This window comes from Calliphora vicina, chromosome 3 (assembly GCF_958450345.1).
Source record: "Calliphora vicina chromosome 3, idCalVici1.1, whole genome shotgun sequence".
Classification (NCBI taxonomy): domain Eukaryota; kingdom Metazoa; phylum Arthropoda; class Insecta; order Diptera; family Calliphoridae; genus Calliphora; species Calliphora vicina.
In genome coordinates this window covers 110,614,234-110,639,857 of record NC_088782.1, presented here as the reverse complement: position 1 = coordinate 110,639,857, position 25,624 = coordinate 110,614,234, and the positions used below count along the sequence as shown (strand labels likewise).

At 30.5% G+C, this 25,624-nt stretch overlaps 2 protein-coding genes across 2 annotated transcripts; one reads left to right on the top strand and one right to left on the bottom strand.

Annotated features, from left to right (window-relative positions):
- Positions 1 to 1,895: 1,895 nt before the first annotated feature.
- Positions 1,896 to 3,457, bottom strand: LOC135953573 (zinc finger protein 271). Its single transcript, XM_065503521.1, has 3 exons — positions 3,144 to 3,457; positions 2,931 to 3,074; positions 1,896 to 2,869 (listed from the first exon to the last, which is right to left on the bottom strand). The coding sequence occupies exons 1-3, from the start codon at positions 3,413 to 3,415 to the stop codon at positions 1,900 to 1,902; spliced, it is 1,386 nt and encodes a 461-aa protein (XP_065359593.1). The 5' UTR covers positions 3,416 to 3,457; the 3' UTR covers positions 1,896 to 1,899.
- Positions 3,458 to 4,493: 1,036 nt separating this feature from the next.
- On the top strand, positions 4,494 to 18,254 carry trc (Serine/threonine-protein kinase tricornered). Its single transcript, XM_065503142.1, has 5 exons — positions 4,494 to 5,475; positions 11,540 to 11,749; positions 11,825 to 11,931; positions 11,996 to 12,480; positions 16,486 to 18,254. Exons 1-5 carry the CDS (start codon positions 5,005 to 5,007, stop codon positions 16,578 to 16,580), a joined length of 1,368 nt encoding a protein of 455 aa, XP_065359214.1. The 5' UTR covers positions 4,494 to 5,004; the 3' UTR covers positions 16,581 to 18,254.
- The last annotated feature ends 7,370 nt before the right edge of the window (positions 18,255 to 25,624 follow it).

Genomic DNA, 25,624 nt, shown 5'->3' with positions numbered 1-25,624 from the left:
TTAGTTTATTTTTTAATGCAATATTTAGTTTTTTTTATATAAATATATATTTTAATTTAGTGTAAATGTAAAAATAAAATCTAAAGATCAAAAGTAAATCTTTAACAAAAAACTTAAAAATAAATTGTTTTATATGTGAAAATAATTAAGATTAATAATAAATTAAATAAATAAATAAATGGAAAAATCTAATAAATTATATGTTTGTGACCAAGGTTTAAACAAAACAAATACAAAATACAATTAATATTATTACAATATAAATAAAAACAACAGCAACAAAAATAAATAAATAAACAAACAGAACAAAATAACAAATACAATAAAACTTATTTTCATAATGTAAAAAACAAATATTAAAAAAAAACTCGTTTTATTGATGGGCGGAAGCTTTAAATTACAATTTTAAAATTATGTTCGAAATTTTTTAAAATTGTTTAACGTTGAAACTTACAAAAGTTATAAATTAGAATTTCAAAATTAAAATTTTTACATTTTATTAAAATTTTACGCTCATTTGCCACGCAAATAAAATTTTCGATTGGAAAACTGGATAAAACTAATAAAAAATTATTTTGCTTCATTTGATTAGATTTTCGCTGAAAAATTTTAATTTTTAAATTTTATTTAAAATTAGTGTTCAAAATATTTAATATTGTATCTTTCTGACATGAATAATTTTTTCGAATTTCGAAAACTGCATAAATCTAATGAACTGAAAGAGTATTTCATTTTCGAACTTTAAAACTGCACCAAACTAACTGGATGAAACTAAGGAACTGTTTTCGAACTGCTTGAAAAATTAATAAAATGTTAATATTTACTTTAATTTTTTAGCTAAAAATAATTTCTGGGAATAAATTATTTATAATTAGAATTTCGAAATTTTCGAACTCAACTAAAAAATGTATTTTTTTCTGTTTTTAAAAATTCATCCAAAGACTATTTAAACTATTTAAACTGGATGAAACTAAGGAACTGTTTTCGAACTGCTTGAAAACTGGGCAAAACTGAGGTAAAATTATATTTTTTAGCTAAAAATAGTGCAGGTCAATAAATAATAATTTCGAAATTTTCGAAATTGTGCAAAAACAATAAAGTTTTTTATTTTCTGCCATAATTTCGATTTTTGAATCATAAAAACTAATGAACTGAAATAATGAAGATTTTCGAACATTGAAAACTTTGATTAATAAAATTTCCATTTCTACTTAAATATTTAACAAAAAGTGATTTTGGGGTAAAAATTTGAATTTCGAAAATTTAAATTTTTAAATTATGTTAAAAAATTTGCTTTCAAAAAAATTAATTTTGTATTTTTCTGACTTTTGCAATTTTCGAACTTGGAAAACTGATATAATTTACAAATTTTCGAACTTGATTAAACAAAACTATATTAGTTTTCCAACTTAATGAAAAATTTTAATTCAAAAAAACTATGTATTTTTATTTTTCTAACATAAATTTCAAAGATTGAAGAGATTTTCGAAAATTGAAAACTGAAGTAAAATTAAAAAAAAATTTTAGCTAAAAATAATAATTTTTGACATAATTAGGATTTTCGAACATCGAAAACTTTCTAAAACTGAGAGACAAAATGTATGAAAATTAATTTTTTCTAAAAATTTTAGCTAAAAATAATTTTGGGTTAAAAATTAGAATTTCGAAATTTTCTAACTTTCTAAAAATTTAGGGCCTAATTCAGAAACACGAAAGGAAAAAGATTTTAAAATTTTTGTATGAATTGGAGTTAATGGACCCAAAACATTTGGCTTAGAAATCAAACGAAAACATTCCTCAGAAATCAAGAAAAAGCCAGTAAGATTGCCAAGATTGAAAGCTGAATAATTTTCCATTAAAAAGAAACCACACAATTTAATTTTTACTCATTTATTAATTTCAATAAGGATGTAATCTTTGTGCAGTGTGCATCATAGACAGCGACGATTGAGGTCCCGCTGCTGCTGGCGGTGGTGGTAATGGTACCGCATGTGGTGGTGGTGGTCCCATTATATGAGCCATAGACATACTGCCGCCCGGATTCGGTTGCAATGAGGCTGCATTCAAACCTAAATGATGAGCCTGGGCATGCAGACCATCGTGATGAGTGTGTGGACCTAAAGCCACCGCTGCCTGATGATGATAATGATGAGGAGCAGCATGTGAAGGAGGTGGTGGCGGCGGCGGCACCATCATTTGTGTATGACCACCTAAGGGTAAATTCAAGAGATTATTCGAACCATGAGTGCGAAAATGTACCGATAAACTGCCAGCCGACTCAAATTCCTTATCACAATCGGGACATTTAAATGCATCATTCACCACCGCATCAACAATTTCATCCTCTTCATCTTCACTGCGCTCCGTAAGATTTGACATTTGATGTAATTTCCTTTTATGAGCCAGCATATCACGATTGCGACTAAACGCCTTGCCGCACACATCACAATGATGATTTTTAATACCTGTATGGGTAATCATATGTTTGGATAAGTCGCCGGCCGAATAAAATGATTTCTGACATACGGGACAATGTTGATCTCGTATGCCGGTGTGTATTTTTAAATGAGCCTGGAAGTTGCCCAAAGCCGAAAATTGTTTGGAGCAAATTTCACACTGAAAAGGTTTGTCACCGGTGTGCGTGCGTTCATGTATTTGTAGATTGTATTTTTGGGCAAATCGTCGAGGACAGTAACGACAGGGAAATGGCTTCTCGCCAGTATGTGTGCGTATGTGCTGCTGTAATTGGGCTGTACATTTGAAGGTTTTATTGCACTCGTAACAGGTTTGTGGTAGTTTCGGCAGGGGTTTGGGTCCGCGCTTCTTATGCTCTTCGGGAGGTTTGCGTTGATAGCGAGAGCGTCTTTTGCTGGAATTACTATCAATTGTAGCAAAAAGTTCACATAATGAAAGTTTATCATAATTATTACCTTTTCTTTTTACTCGTTCTATGCTCCTCTTCATCTTCCTCCTCAGAATCTGAAGAGTTCCCGGTGGTATTATGATAACTCTGAGATTTGCTCAACAAAACCAAGTTTAAATTATCATCTGTATTTGTTTCTGCATCACATATTCTACAGCCAATGAATTAGCAAGTCTTTAAAACATATTACACTTCTTCTGACTTTAACTCTTCCACTTACCCATAACCCCTATCGGTCAATCCCAAATACTGTCTCAGTCTTATATCGGAATTTTCACATTCCTGTTTAAAATGATACGCTACACCCAATCTGTAAATGCAATTATTGCATATAACCTCGGGTAAACCATCTTTCTTGTACACTCGAATTTTGGCACACAACATCAACATGGTGGAGGGCATCATACTGAACTCAGTACTGTAGATGGAGGTAAGAGCTCCTTCTTTCAGACATACCCGACAGATTTTGTGCAGGTTGTAATCCATATCCATGGGATAACGAGAATATTACAAAAATGTTTGTATAAAAACAAAACAACAAAATCATTAGATTTTTCTTCCAATTTCTGGTGATTTGTTTACAAACAACAGCTGTTGCCAAGGGTTGCCAATATCATGTACTAAGATTTAGGGTATCGATTTCAAAACCGAAACGTTATGTTAAAAATTCATATTTGGCAATTGATTCGAAATGGTTAAAAGGTAACGGTAATGCTAATTTAGATTATTTCGGTAAGGGTAGTTTAGCGGTATTGGTATTTGGGCTTATTTGGGTAACAGTAGCTTAGAGGTAACGCTAATTTCGGTCTGACTTAAATTGTTAAAAATTAAAAATATATAGATCTTACATTTTAATTTCTCTATATTTCATAAACTCAATTACTGAAATCAGAAATTTGTATTTTCATAATTTAAAATTGTTTACAGAATAACGATAACAGTATTTTCGATTATATCGGTAACGGTATTTTAGCGGTAACGATAATTGCAGTTATTTCGGTAACGGTAGAATACCGATATCGGTAATCGAACTGAAAGGGTGTTTTAGGGGTAACGGTAGCCAACCTTGTTATATACTTGCATGCTAATACAGTTAAAGAAAACCGAAACCGGTCGAGTTTACTAAGACGAAAAAACCGATTGACCGGTTTTCGATACTTCAGTAATTTGCAATGCTTTGTTCAACAAAATAAATAAGTGTCAATGTTGGTCTATTTTGATTTTAAATAAGTGTGGAAATTTTTATATTCGCAACTGTCAAATGCTATTGCTTAAATAGAAATGTTGTATTCATAATAAATTTTTAATTTTATAAAAGGTTTAAAAAATTTAATTTCCATAGAAAATTTGTTTTATAAAACTGTAATAAATTTAAAAATCGATTCTGAATAATCGAAACAATTTTTAATTTTTATTTTCAATATTTCTCCATTTCAATTAAAATTTAAACATTTAATAAAAACTTCACTTACACTGTACTCTTGCTCAAGCTACCATTGCAAGTGCCCTAGCAATGACAGCTCTGATTCGTTTCTGTATGTTTCATTCCATTTCATTTTGACGTCCCTTTAACAACACAGTTGCAATTACGAATTTACAAAATAAAGAGTGTAACAAGGGAAAACTGAAAAAATTTCTTACGACTTTCCTTTCAATAACAAAATTAAGTGGAAAAAATTTAATATTTTTAATAAAAACCCATAACAATCATTGAAGAAAATGTTAAATTACTAGTGCAGCAAGAATTCCATACAAAAAGACAATAATTTACGGGGAAAAATAGAGAACGAAAAAACAGAATCATCAAATTTTTATTTTTTACATATACAACAGCAAGACGCAGTCAGTCTACCACCAACAAAATCTTGTGTGTGAGCGACGCAGTAGTATTGACGAATATTCTTCGCCCACAATAACAAAAGAGCCCCCCTTTTGGTTACAATAAAAGTTTGAACAAAAAAAAAAAACGAATCTTGATAACAATATTTATAAAAAAAATCATACGAAATAATCACAAAAAGCCTTATAAATTAAAAGAAATAAATAAGAAAATTAATTAAAATCGCATCCTACAAAAAGCCATGAGCAGTAGCGCTGATGGATCTTCTATACGCTTTAGCGACCATACACTGGACAAGGCCACCAAGGCCAAGGTAACATTAGAAAATTACTACAGTAATTTAGTCACCCAATATGGTGAGCGTAAACAACGTTTAGCCAAACTCGAGGCTCAACTCAAAGACGAAAGTCTGACAGAGACGCAGCGTCAGGAGAAACGTCTGCAGCATGCCCAAAAGGAAACAGAATTTTTACGCTTGAAACGTTTACGTTTGGGTGTCGAAGACTTTGAAGCACTCAAGGTAATTGGTCGCGGTGCCTTCGGCGAAGTGCGTTTAGTACAAAAGAAGGACACTGGTCATGTGTATGCCATGAAGGTTTTGCGTAAGGCCGATATGTTGGAGAAAGAACAAGTGGCTCATGTGCGAGCTGAACGTGATGTTTTGGTCGAAGCTGATCATCAGTGGGTAGTGAAAATGTACTACAGTTTTCAGGTAGGCTATATATTTAGTGGACACAAAGAAATGTTTTTATTGTTTTACATGTTGTTAAGAATTTATTGAGGTCATTAACCCTATTACTTTATTTTTATACTCAACTCCGCTCTAAGTGGCAGGGGAGTATATTTTATTCGGTTACTTCATTTGTAACATAAAGGAAATTTGAAGTGGTATACTTTAAAATCTTGAAATGTTTTATAAACAATTTGAAAACAAAGATCATGGAATTTAATATCGATTATTTTTATCTTTTGTTAATGAAATTGGTATTTTTTCTTAATTAAAATTGTTGTATTTGTTTTATTTTGAAATTCTTTAGGTTGAAAGATTAGTATTGGTTTTTAATTTTCACCATTTGGTTCATTTTCAAATAATATTTTTGAAAATTCTTTTTAAGGTCTTAAATCTATTATGATAATTTTTATTGATAATCTAATACAATTTTTATTTTACTGAACCTTTGTGCTTATTTGGAATAATTATTCTTTCATTTTTATTCCATTCCAAGTAAATCTGCTGGGTTTAGATTAAATAAAATTTAAAAATTAAATTTTGTTAGCAAAAATTACCAAAGTACTTTTTCCAAACTTAAAAAATCTATAATTTCAAGACCCATTTAAGAATTAATACTTAAAATTTTGATTTAATAAATGTAAAAAAGTTAAAAAAGTACTTTTTATAAAATTTTATTTTGGCCTCTATGACTTTATATTACAAGTTTTGAAATAAATAAATTAAAATTTAAATTAAATTAAAAGTACCAAAGTTGTTGTAAATTTAGAAAAAAAAACATCTATAATTTGATGACATATCAGAAAATGGTGATTTACAGTTTGTCTAAATGTTTTAAAAATATTACATTTTCAAAACCAAAGTTCAATAAATTTAGTTTTCCAAAAAATTCATGAAAATTGACAACCAAAAAACCTAAAAATTAATATTGAAGGGTACCTAAAATTCGTTTCTGTTTAATGATTATCTTTGCTATTTTATTTATTTTGTCTTACTTCATATTTGTTACTTTAAATATTGACCTATAAATATTGCCTCTTTTAAATATTATTGACTCAATGGTGTTATTGCTTTTATTCTTTCATTTCTTACTGTATAAGTGACGAATGAACGACCCTTCTGTTAAACAATTTTCACATTTCTGTTGATTTTTCTTTAGCTCTCTAATAAAAATAATGATTAAAATCACACCAAACAGTGTTTCTATTTGCCTTTTTCCATTACAAAAAACAAAAACAAACACAAAATAAAACCTAACAAAATATTAAACCAAAAAAGTTATGAGTCATTTCATAATTGTAACAGCAGCTAGCAGAATTTATGTTTATTGAACTCCTCTTGAACAAATGAAATGTACTACGTGCAGAAATAAAGAAATCATATAAAAACTGATCTTTGTTTAAACATTGTAATTGAAAATTTTTTGTATAATTTGTTTTTAAGGTTCTTACTGAGCTCTGTCAGTCAATTGGGTTAATTTTTGTTTTGTTCAGTTCCTCTCCACTGTTCTCAAACATTTAGATAAACTGAATAATTAATTGTTATAATGTCGTTGTCGATGTCGTCTTCGTTGTTGTTGTTCTATTAAAGGGAAAGTAAAACAGCAATAATATCACGAAACAATACAAATCATTGGCCATCATTCTAAAGATGTGGTTGTGTCAATTGTTTTTTGTATTTAAGTTTGAATTAGAAATTGATTTTTTTTAAAGAGGTAATGAGGGAAGTATACATGTAGTTAATTTATTCAAATATGAATAGTGGGTGATGAAATCAAAATAATATAATCTTTTTAAAATGTTGGTTGGTTTCTTTTTATATGTGGAATATAAACTAAGAATGATAATGTTTGGTTTTGATACTCATATTTATATGTTTTTTTTTGTTAAAAAAAAATGGGAGTGTTTTAATGGATGACAAATTTGTTTTTATAAAAAAATGTTGTTTTAAAATTCATTTAGGCAGATGTGAGTTTAATGGACTTTCTTTCAGATTAAGAAATATAGCTAGGTTTTTATGTGTAACATTTTTTTAAAAACCAAGCATATGCTTTATTTATAAAGCTCAAAAAATATAAATTTTTTCAAAAAGTACCTACTAGCTTTTTTTATTCAAAAAGTATCAAAATATTTTTTTTTTATGTTGCTAATATAAAAAGTACAACTCGTTTTTGGTAACAAAAGTGACACAAATTTGGAAGATAGTACTTTTTAGTATCAAAGTACTTTTTTTAAAAAGCATTTCGTATTATTATATTATAAAAAGGACTTTGGAAAAAGTACCATAAATTTGTAAAGTACTTTTTTCATAAGGTACCAAAGTGCATATATAGTGGTTGACAAAACAATGGAAACTTTTCCAAATATTTCATTAGTGGTCTAAAATCTGAAATAATTTTTTAAAAAATTTTAATTTATTTGTATACTTTTATTAACTTAATTTAACAAAAAACAAAAGACATAATTATGTAATTAAATTCTAAAAATGAGAAAACAAAATTAAAAGATTTCTTTATTACAGCATTGACAAAACAATGGAAACTTAGGTATTATTTTAACAAATATGGTCTAAACTTTGCAATAACTCAATATTTTGTTGGGTATCCCTTATTTTTTATTACTGCTACACATCGACAATGCATTGAAACAATTAAATAGTCAATGGTAACCACTCGGTTACAACCCTAGAGCTGTGTTTCGGGTCGTTGTCGTGTTGGAATCTCCAAACTAGGGGCATATTTTCCTCAGCGTATGGATACATAACATCGTTTAATATGGTTCTGTATCCTATACCTGTCATGGTATCTTTTATAATATGAATTGGGCCCATGCCTTGGCCTGAAAAACATCCCCATACCATAATATTGCCACCGCCAAACTTTACAGTCTTATTTGTGTACTTTGGATCTAATCTTTTTCCCTTTGGTCATCTTACAAATGTTCACCCATCACTGCCTCTTAAATTGTATTTGGATTCGTTGGAAAAGAGAAGAGTATGCCATTTCTGTATCGAACAGTTTAAATGATCCCTGGCAAATTTAGACGAGCAGAACGGTTCTTTTTAGACATGAGTGGTTTTTTCACAGGACGATAGCAACCAAGACCTGCGTCATTTGCCCTGCGACTAACTGTTCGGATACTTATTTCTAATTTTAGGCTATAACAAACTCTCGAGTAGTTATTTTTGGGAATTTCTTGAACTCTCTCGCTATTAAATTATCTTATCTAGGAGTAGTCTTACGAGGTCTTCCGAAATTTCTTTATAATTTTTTAAACTGCTGATTTATTTATTGAATATTTGTCACATATACTTTTTTGTTTTAAATCAGCTTTAAAATCGTTAATTATTTTATTTTTTAAGTCTTCACAAGTCTTAACTTTAGCCATTTTCGTTAACTTTGAAAAAAGCAATTATGCGAAAAACTTTGAAAAAGAAATTGTGAAAAATTACCAGAATTTAAAAATAAAATAACTGTAAACAGGATGCTTTTTACATCGTTCTTTTAAATAGTATTTTCGTTTAACACTTCTTTCTTGCAGAAGTTTAAAAGTTTCCATTTTGTCAGTAGCGAAATAGTGAATATTTTTAATTTTGTTCCCTTTTTTTCAGAATATAATTAATTATGTTGTTTGTTTTTCAGTTAATTTATATAAAGAAAACTATACAAGTAAAATATTAAAAAAAAAATTATTTTAAAAAAATATTTTAAATTTTGGAAAAGTTTCCATTGTTTTGTCAACCACTTTATATTACTATTTTGAAAGAGTGACAAATTTAGTTCCATTTTTTTAAAAGTATCAAATAACTTTTTGTCAAAAATAATTAAATTGCTTTTACTCTAAACGTAACAAATATTAGAAATGTACCAAGAAATCAGTGTTAATGTTTTTTCAAAGAGTAACAAAATTCAAAAGTACTTTCTCTAAATCAATCAAAGTATTTTTTATAAAAAACCAAATTATGTTACAATCTTGAAAAGTATTTTGATTTCTTTTCAAAATGTAACCAGTTCAAAAGTACTTTTTGTAAAAGTTTCAAAGTTTTTTTCACTTAAAGTACCAAATTATGTTTAATTTCAAAAAGTATCAACAATTTTGTTCCTATTTTAAAAAAGTTCCAAAGTTGTTTCTTTTTTTGCAAAAATATCAAAGCACTTAAATATGGCCAAAGTTGCTTTTGCAAAAATTACCAAGGTACGTACCTTTTTATACCCTTCACCATGAGTGGCAAGGGTATATATAAGTTTGTCATTCCGTTTGTAATTTCCACATTTTTCATTTGCGACCCCATAAAGTATATATATTCTGGATCGTTATAGATAGCGGAATCGATATAACCATGTCCGCCTGTGTGTTGAAATCAACTTTCCGAAGCCCCCAAATAACTTACATACACGTTTCATACATCAATATCTCCGAAATTCTTCCGGCTTGGTCGCTATTTAAAATCGAGAAAATCGGTCCACAAATGGCTGAGATATAAGGAAAAAACTAGGACAACCTCGATTTTTGACCTATTTTTGACCTATATCTGGATTACTAAGTCATTAATATAGAAAATATGGATATCTAATGATAGATATTTCAAAGACCTTTGCAACGACGTATATAAGACCAAAGTAAGTGGGACATACAATTTTTTTTTCATCAAAAAAATTGTTTTTGTCATAAATTCTTTTTCCAAAAAAATTAATTAAAGAAATTTAAAAAAAAAAAATTTTTTAAAAAAATTAAAAAACAATTTGGAAAAAAATTAATTGTTAAATAAAAATATTAAAAAAAAAATATATATTTTTAAGTATAATTTGGTGAAGGGTATATAAGATTCGGCACAGCCGAATATAGCTCTCTTACTTGTTTAAATACCAATTTGTCCATAAAGTTCCAAGGTACATTAGAGTATTACCTTAGCGCCATAAATATTTGACTTTGGTGTCGATTTGGCTGGTTCGCATACGATCTCTTGCGCTTTGGCACTCTCAAGGTTTCTCAGCTTCAATTCGTATGTTACCCAATTTCCCTGCTTTTGGATGAATCCTGCTGTTCGCAAACATTTTGAAACTGTTGCTTGGTTAGCTCCCAATGATTTTGCAAAGCTTTTGTTGAGATTTACAAGAATCTTCATGGGGTAATATGCCTTAAATTTTTGGTCTTCAAACATTTTTGGCTTCCGTGTTAAAATCACCACTTTCGAACCACTCAAACCATCTTTCGCACGTTGAAACCGGTGAAACACATTCATCATAATCTTTGGTGAGCAATCGGTGTGCTGCAGAGGCACTTTCTTTGTTTTTTTTTTTCAAATTAAAGAAGTAAAGCAAAACTTCCCGCATATAACAATTCTTTGTTACAAAATTCGAAATTCGAAGCAAAAAAATCTTTGTTGTTTACACTATAATGTTCAATAAGTAATTGAGAATAAATCACAGATATGTGCCCTTCAAAAGTTATTAAAAACAAAATCCGCGTTCGAAAGAAACGCCATCTATTGCAAATCCCGCATTTTTAAACCGCTCTCTTAGATTGGGAAATATTGTGCTCTTTCTAAACGAAGTACTTTCCAATGATTTAAATAGTCTGACCGTCATGTAAATCTTTCAAAAGATGACAGATACAAACGGCTTTAGACAATTTACCAACAAACGCTACATTAAACTTCCGAATTTCTCTAATGTGAACGAGATCTAGAATAAATTTCATGAAACCGTGCCGTTTGCTTAGATTAGAAATGATTTTAAAGTCTCTGAACAATATACGCTTCAATGATCTGCTGAATATTGTTGAGGCATAAAATGAGAACGCAAAATCCATTTGAAACATTTCAAAGAGATTGTTTATGTAAATTCTAAAGACAACTCTTATCATTTCAGGCTATTAAAGTATTTATTAACAAAAATCTTTCAATAAGCTTCACTTTTTTCTATCCTAATCTCCTATTTTTCAAAAAATTAAATAAAAATCCTTTTAAAAATCTCGATTAAAGTTTATTTCTTAGAATTTGTGTAATTTCTTTATATTTCATTCTTTTTTACAACCATTAATTACAGGATCCCTCAAATTTATATTTAATTATGGAATTCTTGCCCGGCGGTGATATGATGACATTGTTAATGAAAAAAGATACACTTTCAGAGGAATGTACACAATTTTATATTGTAGAAACAGCATTGGCTATAGACTCAATACATAAATTAGGTTTCATACATAGAGATATAAAGCCCGACAACTTATTATTGGATGCACGTGGACATCTAAAGGTAATTTATACAATCATTTTTATATAGCAATATAACTTTTAATACAAAAAACTATATTTTTATCTCATCATACAGCTCTCTGATTTTGGTTTATGTACCGGCTTAAAAAAATCACATCGTACTGATTTTTATAGAGATTTATCACAAGCAAAACCATCTGATTTTATAGGAACATGTGCAAGGTAATAGAAATTCTTTAAAATCAAAACAAAACGGAAAGATTATCCACCTTTTTATTTATTATAGCCCCATGGACTCAAAACGACGTGCCGAATCGTGGAAACGCAACCGACGAGCCTTGGCCTACAGTACCGTCGGCACACCCGATTACATTGCCCCCGAAGTATTTCTGCAGACCGGTTATGGTCCCGCCTGCGATTGGTGGTCATTGGGCGTTATAATGTATGAAATGTTAATGGGCTATCCACCCTTTTGCTCAGATAATCCCCAGGATACGTATCGTAAAGTGATGAATTGGCGCGAAACATTAATATTCCCTCCCGAAATACCCATATCAGAAGAAGCTAAAGAAACAATTATTAAGTTTTGCTGTGAGGCCGATCGTCGATTAGGTTCGCAAAGAGGTTTGGAGGATTTGAAGTCGGTACCATTTTTCCGCGGTGTCGATTGGGAGCATATACGTGAGAGACCAGCAGCTATACCCGTTGAAGTGCGTTCAATTGATGACACGTCCAACTTTGATGAATTCCCCGATGTTTCATTAGAAATACGTAAGTTTTTTAATGATTTTTTAATTCAATTTAGTTGGTTTTTAAATTCAGTTTAGTTTTGGATTTGTCCAAAGACTAAATAAGTGATAAATCAAACCGAAATAGATATATTCATTATTTATAAGAATATGTGATCTTCCAAAGGTCACATATTTATTACTATCAATTGCACTAATCAAATGTTGTTTTTGGGTCGCTGATTATTTAGTTTTAATAGCCAGTTCATCCTCGATAACACATCGAAAAATACGTTCAATCAACTTTGTCAGAGTCGGGCATTGGCAGAATAGGTGGGACACAGTATCCCCCTCTTCTTCATTTCAATAGCTTCTACAGTAATCGTTAAACCTTAGGCCCAACCTTCTAGCATGTGTTCTAATTATGCAGTGTCCTGTAATAAAAGAGCAGTCAGCATTCAATATCACAGCAGAGTTGAGTGCCATTTGTATCTCCATCAAATCAACTGGTAGCCAGTTTAAAATAGTAAAAAGTGCTTTGGAAGTAAACCTTACAGCGCCGGTCCAACGGCCTTCCGGTGAGAAGCATTTTACAAAGCGAGTCACCACACCAATACTCCATAGAATAAAATGCGTTTAACAACTGTTTTGAAGATCCAGTTAATACCATTCAGCCCAATACCCCAGTTAGTACCAATTGCCCTCTTGCAAGAGTAGATGGCCACATAGGCTTTGTGAATCCTTTTCTGAATATTCAGATTCCAGGATAATCTTTTATCAAGAATGATGCCAAGATACTTTGCATTATCCCTGATCTTAAGGCTGATTCCATTCAGTCTAAAGTTATCGATTCTGTACCTCTTGTGAAGAGAACCAGTTCAGTCTGTTGGGCATTCACACTAAGTCCACTCGAAACACTCCACTCACTCACTTAAGTACACTTAATTCAGATTCCATACAGCTACGTATTGTATCCAGAAATTTACCAGATATTTATACCGTCAGCGTCAGCCACTGTTTTGATCCTTCTGCTAACCATTTCGAACAGCAGGGTATTCATAAGCCATCAATAATTGTCTCTGAACGACATACGCACATCCTCTAGAATTATTTTGGAACATCCGTGAGGCCGTACGAAGTTATGTCAAACTGTTGTATTGTCTCTAAACAGAGTACGTTTGTATAAATTATCAACCGCCTTTTCAATGATCTTGAGAATTGATTAAGGTCGGAACACGATATCTTCCTATAATAAAGACTTTTCTTAACCCCAAAATTTCAGTAGTAATCTCTATACATTTTGCCAATGTACTATTAGCTCCAATCGAGTCATAAGTCTTTAGATTTTAAACAATACACTTGTCTGGACTAATCCTGACTTATTCCTAATCATAAAGTAGTCTTAACAATACGACAAGCTGTGCAACATGCAATATTTTCAAACAATGCAGCGACATTTTTGATGGAGATGAGGACTACTTATACAAGATCTATTAAAACCATTCTACCAATAGTTCGGATTGAAAAACAGGAGAAATATGATTGACTTTGAAGACTAGAAACCATTAGATCGGGCGGTGTTGGGAACAGAACTGCCATGAGATATGGGAATATCGAAAAGTCCTGTGATGCAAAGAAGATAATCCATTCCAATTCGAAGACCTATAGAGAATGCAAAGTAAATCATAACATATTTGGCTGTGATTCAATCTAGTCCGTAGAAACAAAGGTAATAAATGAGCAGCGACTCAATTTAAATAGGGTTCTTCTAAAGATAACGCTTTTTGCGGTTGTGATGACGTCGACTAGACTAGCTACCATATGGAAATGGTAACTAGATGTGTACTTGTATACAAAATCTAGTATCTTTTCGTCAAGTTCCCATTATTTTTCAGCTTATTTTGTAAGTACAGTTTTTGCTGGGTATCAAATACAAATTACACCTTTTAGTAAATAGTGACATAGAATTTTTCTGATTATATCCATGGGTTTGCACAAACAGTTTTAATGATTTAAGTCCTCATTTAAAGCATCTTTTGTATTGTACAAAATCTGACAAATATTTTGCACTAAATCGACACCAAAAGTCAAATATCAAAGGCACTAAGGCAATTATCTGTATTTGGTGGGAGCAAAAGGGTTCTATCTATTATGAGTTGCTGAAATCTGACCAGACCATCACAGAGAACCTGTAGCTGTGGCCAGACATGAAACCGTAATATTCCATTATGACAACGCTCGTCTACGCTGTTGCAATATCTGTTAAAAAGTATTTAGAACGAAGTGGCACGTCCGCCGTCCTTTTACTTTTTATATCGATCGATTAGGAGTATATTTTTGACTTCTTGGGTTGTACATTAGAAGATTTTATTAATGTCAGGTTGCTTACTGTTTTTTATAAAACATTTAGTCTTCATAATCCATCATATCGAGGGACATATTCAAAACCCTCTATCTTGAAAACCACAACTTTTCAAGAGAGCCAAAAAACTGTTTTTTTCGCGTATTACTTGAGTTATTCAAATTCGGTATTCTACAATAGTTTTTAAAAGCAACTACTGAATCTCACATATAATTGGTTTTTAAAATTTTGCATTATTGTGGACTTTATGATAGATAGGGGGTTTTGTTTTTCAAAAATATTTAATGTGTATGTATGAATAAGATAATTTTAATAAAAATATTTATTGTCATTTTTTAACGTAATTTATTTGAGATAACGGCTAATTTAATATTAGTGGTTATTTTGTCGAACGATTTATGCTAAAATTACATAAGATAAAAGCAATATTAAACAAAAAGTCATAGAAAAAAAGTATGATTGGTGTAAATTATCATAAAAATAATGGTATGCCGGTGGTATTACGATCCTTAAACTTATTTGGCTGAATTGGTAGTGGACAAGAATATAGAGGTTTTGGTTTTCAATATGTCCTGTGTAAGGTTGGATGTGATCTGTATCAAAATTTAATTTATATTTTATGCTATCATCTGGAACATATAAAAGAGATCTTAAATTAGACAAAGTAGGATCGTTCTTTACTCGCCCTTGTCTAATGGAAGAAAAAACATAAGTTTGTCATCATTGTAATTATTAAAGAAATCATAATTTAAATATTCAGCATCAAACGCTTTTTTACGATCTCATTGTTAATTTGAACAGTCTTCCTGGCTTCTCTAGTAATTCTAACTTAATCGATTGTCAATTGTATATATTGATTTTACAATTTACTCTCTATCGCAAAATTGGATAGAGCTTTAGATAAATAATGGTTGCGGTTTTGGTAGCCACAACAACCATGATAATGACACTTTAAAAGTAGACACTTTTTTTAAACAAATTCCAACTTTAAACATTTATTTTTATTCCAGGGAATTTATATTTTCCAAAAACAAAAAGGTAAAATATTTTCATGGTAAATCAATTCAGAATCGGCATTCGCTATTGAAAAACGTAAAATTCATGTTCAGCATGCAAAAATTAGTAAAAAAAAACATGAATTGCAAGAAGAAATTATTCCAAAAAAATATTTTAAAAGATAGAGGGTTTTGCATTCGGAAAAAATTAATTGTATAAGATAGAGAAATAACAAAAATGCAAATAAAACAACAAAAAAAAATATGTTTGTTATGAAATTCACACCATAGATGAGGGCTGTTTTACTGAACATTTTACCATCAAAAAGTAATTTTCGTGAAAATCAATGATAGATGGTTTTGAATATAGTCCCTCGACATATAGTCTCTAGATTCAAATTTTCCAGTTTAATACAATTATTATGGAAAAATCCTTCGTGTAATACGTTTATGGAATAACTTAATACCATACAGTGACAGAAATTTTTCAAAATCTATTGGAGTTTCTGTACAAATGTTAAAAATCCCGCATTTTAAAGTCATATATGCAATACAACCAATGAAGTAATTTTTTTTTACACTAATAACACAAGCTGAAATGCTTGCCTACATCTATAAAAAATTTATATTATTATTTTTAATGTTTCAATATATTTCAATCCCTAATTTTGTTTCTCTTTTTTTCTTACAGCTTCTGCTCCTATGCCTCAGGGCAGTGAGATAGCTAAAGATTGGGTCTTCATCAATTACACCTTCAAACGTTTCGAAGTAAGAAATTTAGAGTGAGGCTGAGCTATCATTCGTTTTTAAAAACAAAATCATTGTTTACATTTAATTTCTATATGTATTTTCATTTCTAAGTTGAACTTAACGCCGTAACAAAACAAAAAATAAAACAAAACATGCAAAAAAAATACCTACAAAATATAAAAAAAACAACACTTACATATTCATGCCACAAAATGCAAAACAAAAACAAAAAAAAAAAAAACGAAGAAATAATCATGAACAAATTATACTAAAACAAAAATAATTATTGAATTGAATAGAAAAATGATCGAAAACTTTCAACTGGTTTATAAGTTTCTAGATCTTTTAAACACAAAAACAAATAATTAAAATAAAATAATAAAAACAAATATCACTAACAACAAAACACAAATAAAAATAAAAAACTTTCAACTAAAGCTTAAGTACAATAATTTTATTGTATTACAATTACAATACATTTTTTGTTTTGTTATAATAATTGAAAAGAAAGAAAAAAACAACAACTTAAGAAATAAATAGGTAACTTTTTATGGCAATTTATGTTTTGGAAAATTTAGTATTAAAAATAATTAACAAAAGCAGAAAATAATCATCAAAAATCAAAATTGCTTTTTAATTTAAATAAGATTTTTTTTTGGTTAATTGTTTTTGTTTAAGCCGTAATCTTCTTTACAATGTTTATGATATATATTTAATATAATTTTTAATTTAATTAAAATTATTATACATAGTAGTTCAAATAAAATGAAAAAATTTCCTAATAATTGTGATTTAACAAACTCCTCCTACAGCTGCTCCCTGGTCTCTTATACAAAATCTCTTTGTTATTTAACACAAAATAAATTTAATTTGTTTGCTTTTAGGCTTTTAAGCTTTAATATATTCTTTATTAAAACAAATTTGTTAACCCGATTTTGCCAACATGATTTACTAATTTAGTTTTATTAAAAACAAATGAATAACTTTAAAATCTTTTAGTTTATTTAAACACCAAAAATATCATTCTCTAACAAAAAGCCCACGTTTTGAAACTGAATATATCACTCTCACACTCTTTAAAATGTCTAATACTCACACTTGTCTCTCTCCCCCTACCTTTCACACACAATCTCACCTCACCACAGCTTAATTTTCTTTTAAACCTAAAAACTCTTTCTCAATTAATTTATAAATTTCTGAGAAATTAAAAAAAAAAATCGTAAAAATTATATATTCTAACGAAATTTAATTAAACAATTAAGTAAATATTTAATATACACTTAAATAAATTGACTTAATACTAAAATAAAAATAAATAATACATAATAATAATAACAACAACCACAATAATACTATATAATAAAATTAAACTTGTTCTTTTTATTTAAAGACACTTGCATTAGTTTTTTTTTTTGGTTTAATTTATATATTTAATTTCGTTTAAATGTCTATTTTATCTTAAATACTCGTTGCTTTTTGTTTGTCTTTAAATAAAACAAGTTTGTGTATTACAATTATCTTAAATTAAATTATAATAAAAAAATAAGAGTTTTAAAGGAAATAAATGAAAAAACAATTATAAAGAAGAATCATATTTTTGGTAATCAATAGGAATACTAAAAGAAAAATAAATTTTAAGTAAAATAAAAGAAAAAATCAACAAAAAAAAACGCAATAAATGGAAGTGTGCATAAAAAAATTCAAATTAAATTGTTTTATTTTAATAAATTTGTTATAAATGAAACCTTAATAGTTCTAGTTATTGTTGCAATATATCTGTCGTCGTTAAAAGTTCTTTCCGGGGGAAAAACTTCCGTTTGATACTGCTTGACGCAGATTTGACAATCTTTGACGAGTGAGACTCGGCTTCTATTGAACGAAGATTCACTGTTCAGTTATTTTTGTTGTTGTAGCAGCAGCGATTGCTGAATTAACAGCCCTAGGCCGAGTGAACTCGGGTCATTCCGGTGCGTAGAACCGGCTGTCGTGGGAATGTTCAGTTATTGTGATGGTATCCGATTCCAAACCGGATACTGCTGTCGGGTCCTAATGCACGAAGATTACTTTATCAATTATTGTGATGACATCCGCTGTAACAACATCAAAGACTCTTGAATTGACCAAATTGAAAAGCTATATCTGTATATTGTTAAACAAGAACACGTGGAATGGATGTTAAGATAATTTGAAGAACTTTATCCAGAGGAGATTTCCAAACCGATCCTTAGAGGTCTATATCGCCGCACAAACAGCTGAGATATAAGCAGCAAACCGCAACTACCTCGATTTTATCACCTATATTTTTAAAAACAATTTTTTTCACCAAATTTTTTTTCACAAACATTTTATTTCATCAATTTTTTTTTGTTTTTAAATTAATTTTAATATTTATCTTACAGGTTTATAAGATTCAGATACAGCCTCGTTCATTAAATTCGATTTCTTGAAATTTTTCATGAACTCCAAGGATTAACTCATCCTCTATAGCTCCTCCGCCTTTACATTTATATTCTTATATTTCAGGACCCTATGAGATTTAACGATGCTGTTCGATCGTTGCTAGATTGTTTATGAAAATAAGTTCTGGACTGCAGTTATCATTATTATTCAATCATTTAATATTCTCTGTGATTGGCCCAATATCTGGCTGAAAAATGATGGAGCTTGTATAATTGGAACCAATGGTTCTTCGAATGGACGTGTATTTCATAGTACACACCTCTTCTAATCTAAGGCTGACACAATACTGTCTAACATTTCCAGAAGTTTGTTTTCCAGCTACTATTGTAGCAAACAAGCACTTGCTAAATTCGATGGCCAGGCATCAAACTATCAAATGATACAAATGGAAGTGACAAAAGGAGGAGTACTCTCATCGATACTGTCAACATTTACTTTGCTAAAGTTATACTAGCCGCACCACCACAAAGTATTTGCAGAAATGTAAGTTCATTTTATAATTTGTTTTTTTATGAAGTAAGAATGGAACTCAACATCTCAGTCATAGAAATATTATTCTTATATGTAGTGGAAAAACCGAAAATTATTACAGCCCCCTTTCAATTGTCTTTGAATTCTACCTACATCAATCTTAAACCGATATTCCGGAATAAGGTCTTGAAAGCTCTTGAACGGTTTCAGCAAATGAATTGTGACGAAGTACAGTCAGCGTCAAAAGAAAGTGTACATCTTGTTTTTACATTTAAAACGTTTTATTTACATATTAAAAAACAATTTTTTCTCCAGTTCTAGTATATTTAACAAAACACTTAATTGTTCTCTTGCAATATATAAACAAAAAACTAAACTATTTTAACTACAACAAAAACAGTAACAACAAAACCAAAAATACTCCATTTTTAACGCGTCAGAAAAAAGTGTACACATTTAGAATTGCAATAAGATTTTTCTAGCTACATAAAAAAATATATTGTTATTCTTTATTTTTGCCTAGATTATAATTTTTGTGGATCTTGCTGCTAGTCTCATGAGATTTTAAGATAGTAGCTTTTCTTGTTTGATCGCGAGAACTTTAAAACCAAAATGGGAAAACAAATTGCAATTGAAACATGAAAGTAAGTCATAAAATTTAAAAATGAAGGCAAATCGTCACGTGAAATCTCCTCTATAATAGGAAGAAGCCATAATACTGTAAAAAAAATTATAGACAAACAAAAAAATTTAGAATTTAAGAAGATCAGCAACGTGCCGGAACACCAAAACGCCTTAACAACCTTGAAATACGATCAATTGTGAGAGCAGTGAAGAAAGTATTCACAGTAAGTGCAGTAAAATTATGCGAAGAATTAACAGATTCGTCTGGAGTGAGAGTTAGTAACAGTACGGTTCGCCGAGCGCTACACCCAAATGCTCTATATGGTGGAGTTCAGAGAGAATAACCCCACGTTTCCAAACGAAATAAAGAGCGACTTCGAGAATTCGCAAACAGGTATAAAAACCAAGAAAATTGTTTTGGAATAATGTGCTGTTTACGGACGAAAGCAAGTTTGAGATTTTCGGAAGTAAAAAAAGGAGTAAAATTTGGAGAAGCAAAAATCAAGAGTTCGACCAAAAAATGTACTATCCACCGTAAAGCATGGTGGTGGTTAGGTGATGGTGTGGGGGTGTATGGCGGCAAGTGGCATGGGAAAACTCATATTTATTGATAGTTTGATAAGCAAAACCGATTACCTAAACATTCTTATAGAAAATATGGAACCCATCATTAGAAAATTAAATCTAGACCGAACCTGGATCTTCTAACAGGACAACTATCCGAAGCATACTTCTTAACTTGTTAAAGAATGGTTGTTGTATCATACACCGAAACAACTGGAACAACCCCCACAGTCATCGAACATTAATCCCATTGAACATCTGTGGTAGCATTTGGACAGACAGATCAGAAAATGAAATATTACCAGCAATGACTCTCTACACGAAATCCTGCAGGAAGAGTGGTTCAACATCCCAACATCGGTGACATCAAAATTGGTAGAAACAATGCCAATGAGGCTTGAAACTGTTTTAAAACCCAAAAGATGTCAAATAAAATACTAAACACGTTTTTTCTTCTAATTTCCCTAAACTGTACACTTTCTTTTGACGCGTTAAAAATGGAGTATTTTTGGTTTTGTTGTTACTGTTTTTGTTGCAGTTGAACTAGTTTAGTTTTTTGTTTATATATTGCAAGAGAACAATTAAATGTTTTGTTAAATATACTAGAACTGGAGAACAAATAGTTTTTTAATATGTAAATAAAATGTTTTAAATGTAAAAACAAGTTGTACACTTTCTTTAGACGCTGACTGTATAAGGTAATTGGTCGCTATCTTCTCAATTATGCTACCCAGTATAAACCTATTTTTGCGTCGCATAAATTGGGCTGTCAAAAGATTATATCCCTTTAAATCTCCGGGTCATGATGGTATCAGGAGAACATTGATACTTTTATATTGTGGCTCCTGATAATTATCAGGGCCTACTTGCGCTTATTTCATGTCCCATCATGCCTATCAGTCTCTTCCCCTTTCTACATAAAACACTGGAATGGATCATTGATGTCTTTATAAGATCACATTTAGGATCAGGTACTCTATCAAAGGCTCAACATGACTACACGAAATGTAGATCTTCCGAAACTGTGCTACACTCATTAGTTAGCGATATAGATAAATTCCTGAAGTAAAAGGAATGCACTTTAATTGCCTTCCTTGATATAGAGGATGCCATAGAATAAATACATAAGAGGGAAGGAGAGAGAAATGTCAATGAAAAAGTTAAACAAAATAACTCTCTTTTCAAAATCCATGGCAAAACATTCTCATTAAGTAGGGTTTTGACAACAGACATAGGTTTTTGGCCCTTAGTTACCTATGTAGTTGTCATCTATGGAGGGTGCTTTCAACAATGTAAAACCGGAAACGGTTATAAACGCTTTGAGACAAACTGGATATTGATTCTGCGGTCATCGCTTTTGTGGGAAGACTTTCTAAAATACATGTGCATTGAATCAACTCTAGGCGCCTCTAGCATTTCCAAAGTGGAGGTTCGGGGTAGTTACACCAAAAGGAGTAATACTCTGTACACTGTTCTGGAAAAAGCAATGCAGAAAACATGTTGCATGGCTATTGCTTATGCGGACTAAGAATCAAAAATACTCTTAGAAATTCTGGAAACTGCATTGAAATTTTTGTTAGAATGGTGATAGAAATGTGGGCTGGGAGTAAATGCAATCAATACAGAACTCGTACTATTCACAAGGAAATACAAAATCCTTCAATACAGTCAATGGAGTAATACTAACATTATTTGATAATGCGATAACAGCTATAAAAAAGCTATTGATGTAAACTGGGAAATCAACCCTAAAAAATGGCTTGGTTACAAACGAATTATATTCTATGAGACAGCGATTTGTTGGTTAGCGTTGGAGAAGAATCGGCCATTAGATCTTTAGAGTGTACATAACATCGAAAATTATATATGAATGCCGGGTATCTCTAGAGGAAAGAACGAGACATTTATTGTTTACCTTTGTTTGGGTTTCTGGGCACGAGAACATGTACTTCCAAAAGCAGGCATCGCAATAAATTCGGACGAATTTAGATGTAACACTGGCATTCCTCACTTGAAGGGAAAACAATTAGAAGCCATCTATGAAACCTCATAGCAGTCATTACTGGACACTGGCCGCAAGATATACATGATCAGAGGCTAAAAATCCGATACAACGACTCCAGTAGAAACTGTACTGACGAGGAAGAAGAAGAGACTACTGAACATATTATATGTCACTATGAGGCATTTGAGACTTAGAATACTTGGTCAATAAATATTTATTGACAAAACCTGTCTATATCAGCCCAATTATGAATACAAATTCCCCGGGGGTTTTTCCCCTTTTCTCATTTTTCCTATTCAAATTCAATGGGAAAAAAATCCAGGGGAACAAACTCCCGCGGAATTTTTTATTCATAATTGGGCTGTATGTGAAGTTCATGCGATCGAACAGTTCAGTCCATTGTCTGTTGAGAATAACATAAATGGTGAAAATGTTGAATATCTTGATAAACACTCAGATTGCAGACGGCTTTAATCAGCGAATGTTAGTTAATTTCTTTCATGTATACAACTTTATGCTGATCCACGTCATCACAAACTTCAATCTACCAAATGTAGACATTCATTTTTGGAGTTTAGAAATCAAAAACAAAATGTCGAAATATGACGATTTTTATACTTTCTACATTTCCACTTCCTGGTATTGGAAATAAGGATAGAATTCGACATGTAATTCGAAGGGAAACATACAGTATGTAAAGGATGACAGTTTCGCCCTAGATTAAAGATACATTGCAACCTGATTCTTTAATCTAATACGAAACTGTCGATGGAGTAAAACACCTACGCGTACTTTTAAAAATGCCAGCAAAAAGATTATCATACAACTCAGCTAACTTACTACAACCGCCAATTGGGAAAAAGTGTACAGGATAGATTATTAAAACCCTCAGATTTCAACCAGAAGTCTTCCGATGTAGTTTAAAGAAGAGTGTGATGTGGTTAATACAAATGAAACAATTGGACAGGCCATGATAAAAACGAATATTCAACAGGAGTACATAAAAAATTTCTCCTTTCTGCGGCAATTGTAGAAAAGAGTTTTTCTTGGTCTCTACGTTTTTATTGAAACAATCATGGTCACGGAAGCACTCTAAAGAACAATATGGTAGGAAATGCAACTGAATTTGGGTTCATCAGAACAAAAAACAGCAATTCAAATTTTATCTAAACTTAAATCGTCAAGAATTTGAGATTATTTTAACAGCTTTAAAAAAAATGTTCGAACATACATATATTCGAGATTATTTTAACAGCTTCAAATATATTTCGAACATATGTTCGAATTTACGTACGCATGAATGGTAAATTTCAGCATACTCGGGATACGAGAACTGGTTGAAAATCCAGTTACAAATATTGATCTAGATAAAGATTGCAAGTTAAATAAAAGCTTGTAAAATGGTGCTAGGTATCCAGTTTCCGATTAATAAATAATTTGTTTCTACAATTATTAAAGCATTGATGGATTATGAATTGTTATAGCACGCATGGTACAATGGAAGTCTTTTTACTATCAAATTATTGAATAGGGATTAGAGTATCCAAAACCGAAAACCGGTTTTTTTATCTTTGTAAACTCCACCGGTTTCCTTTTTTTTAACTTATCGGTTTTTTGACAAACCGGTTTTTTTAAAAGACAATAATCGAAACCGAAAAACACACTTTTTCGGTTAAACCGGAAACCGGATTTTTAAATTTGCCGGTTTTTTGGTCACTCTAACAGGAATACTTGTATTTGCTATTGTTGGAAAGTTAATTAAGTAAAAATAACTAGTCAAAAAAAAGAAGTGTTAATAAAAATCCTGTAATTTTCTTATAAATGTTTTCTCCAAGCGTTTCTATATCGAGAATTTATGAAAAGTTGTTCGCTTTTATATGTATCAAAGAAGATATGTTAAAAAAATATTTACATTAATAAGTTTATTTTTTTATTAGCATAAATGTATGTACTTACCTTTTGTTTTGAGTGCTTTAGTCCGAATTTTTATAACAAGTATCAACATCTAAATGAGCGAGTTGGAAAACAATTTTTCATCGATCGGTTGTTTTGTTTCATTTTATGAAAACATACTCTACAGGAAACAAACTAATGATTTACATCTTTTTATAACATTTTTATTTTGTAAATAATGTGGTAGCTCGTAAACGATTTGAGATATCTTAATGGCATTTCGCATAGTCAGTGCTGAAGTGTTTTTGTGTTTGTAATTGGAATGTTTGCTATTGGGTGGCGCCCCAAAAGTTGATCTCCTCGGGCCTACAAATGTTTTTTTTAAAAAAATCAACAAAAATTCAGTTCTTATCAGAATGTCAAGAAATTTAGGTAGTACTTGAATATATATTCGCTTACATGTGTGGATTAAATTCTTTAATTCAAAAGATGTTTATGTTGACAAATCATTTTAAACAAATGTTGACCAACTTATTTTTTTTGTTGTGGCGAACCTTGGGTAGGAAAGTTCAATACAGTTATCTGGTCCCTATAAAAAGTTACACGCCTCCGAATTTGGAACATCTAAATGGGGGTATTTTTTTTGTATTTTTTCGCAAAAAGTTCTTCATATTATTTCTTTTATAGAAAAAATATATATTTTGTATATGTTTCTGAAAGAAAACGTAAATGATATTCTGAAATTTATCTAAATCATTTGTTTTTACAAAATATTAATCATCTAGTCCTAAGGTTTTCAATTATAGCAAACACTTGTACTAGTGCTTATATACACTTCAGGAGACTCACAAACCTTGACTTCTCTTTAATTTTTTAACGTTATCTTGCCTCCGTAAAATACCGCTATAAAAGGAAGTATTGGGGTAAACAATTTAGTTTTCAAACACTTTTTATATGTAAAAAAGACCACTCAGTAGCGTATTTCATTTGCTTTTCACATCAGTTGCTTCGAATATTTCTTAAGAATTGTTCAAACTTTATTACTTACTACCATGTATTATGT

Coding starts and splice junctions, on each gene's coding strand:
- LOC135953573 (XM_065503521.1), bottom strand. CDS start 3,415: ATGGATATGGATTACAACCTGCACAAAATCTGTCGGGTATGTCTGAAA. Junction 3,075..3,143: donor TTGACCGATAGGGGTTATGG/GTAAGTGGAAGA, acceptor CATTGGCTGTAG/AATATGTGATGCAGAAACAA. Junction 2,870..2,930: donor AGAACGAGTAAAAAGAAAAG/GTAATAATTATG, acceptor TAGTAATTCCAG/CAAAAGACGCTCTCGCTATC.
- trc (XM_065503142.1), top strand. CDS start 5,005: ATGAGCAGTAGCGCTGATGGATCTTCTATACGCTTTAGCGACCATACA. Junction 5,476..11,539: donor AAATGTACTACAGTTTTCAG/GTAGGCTATATA, acceptor CATTAATTACAG/GATCCCTCAAATTTATATTT. Junction 11,750..11,824: donor ATGCACGTGGACATCTAAAG/GTAATTTATACA, acceptor CTCATCATACAG/CTCTCTGATTTTGGTTTATG.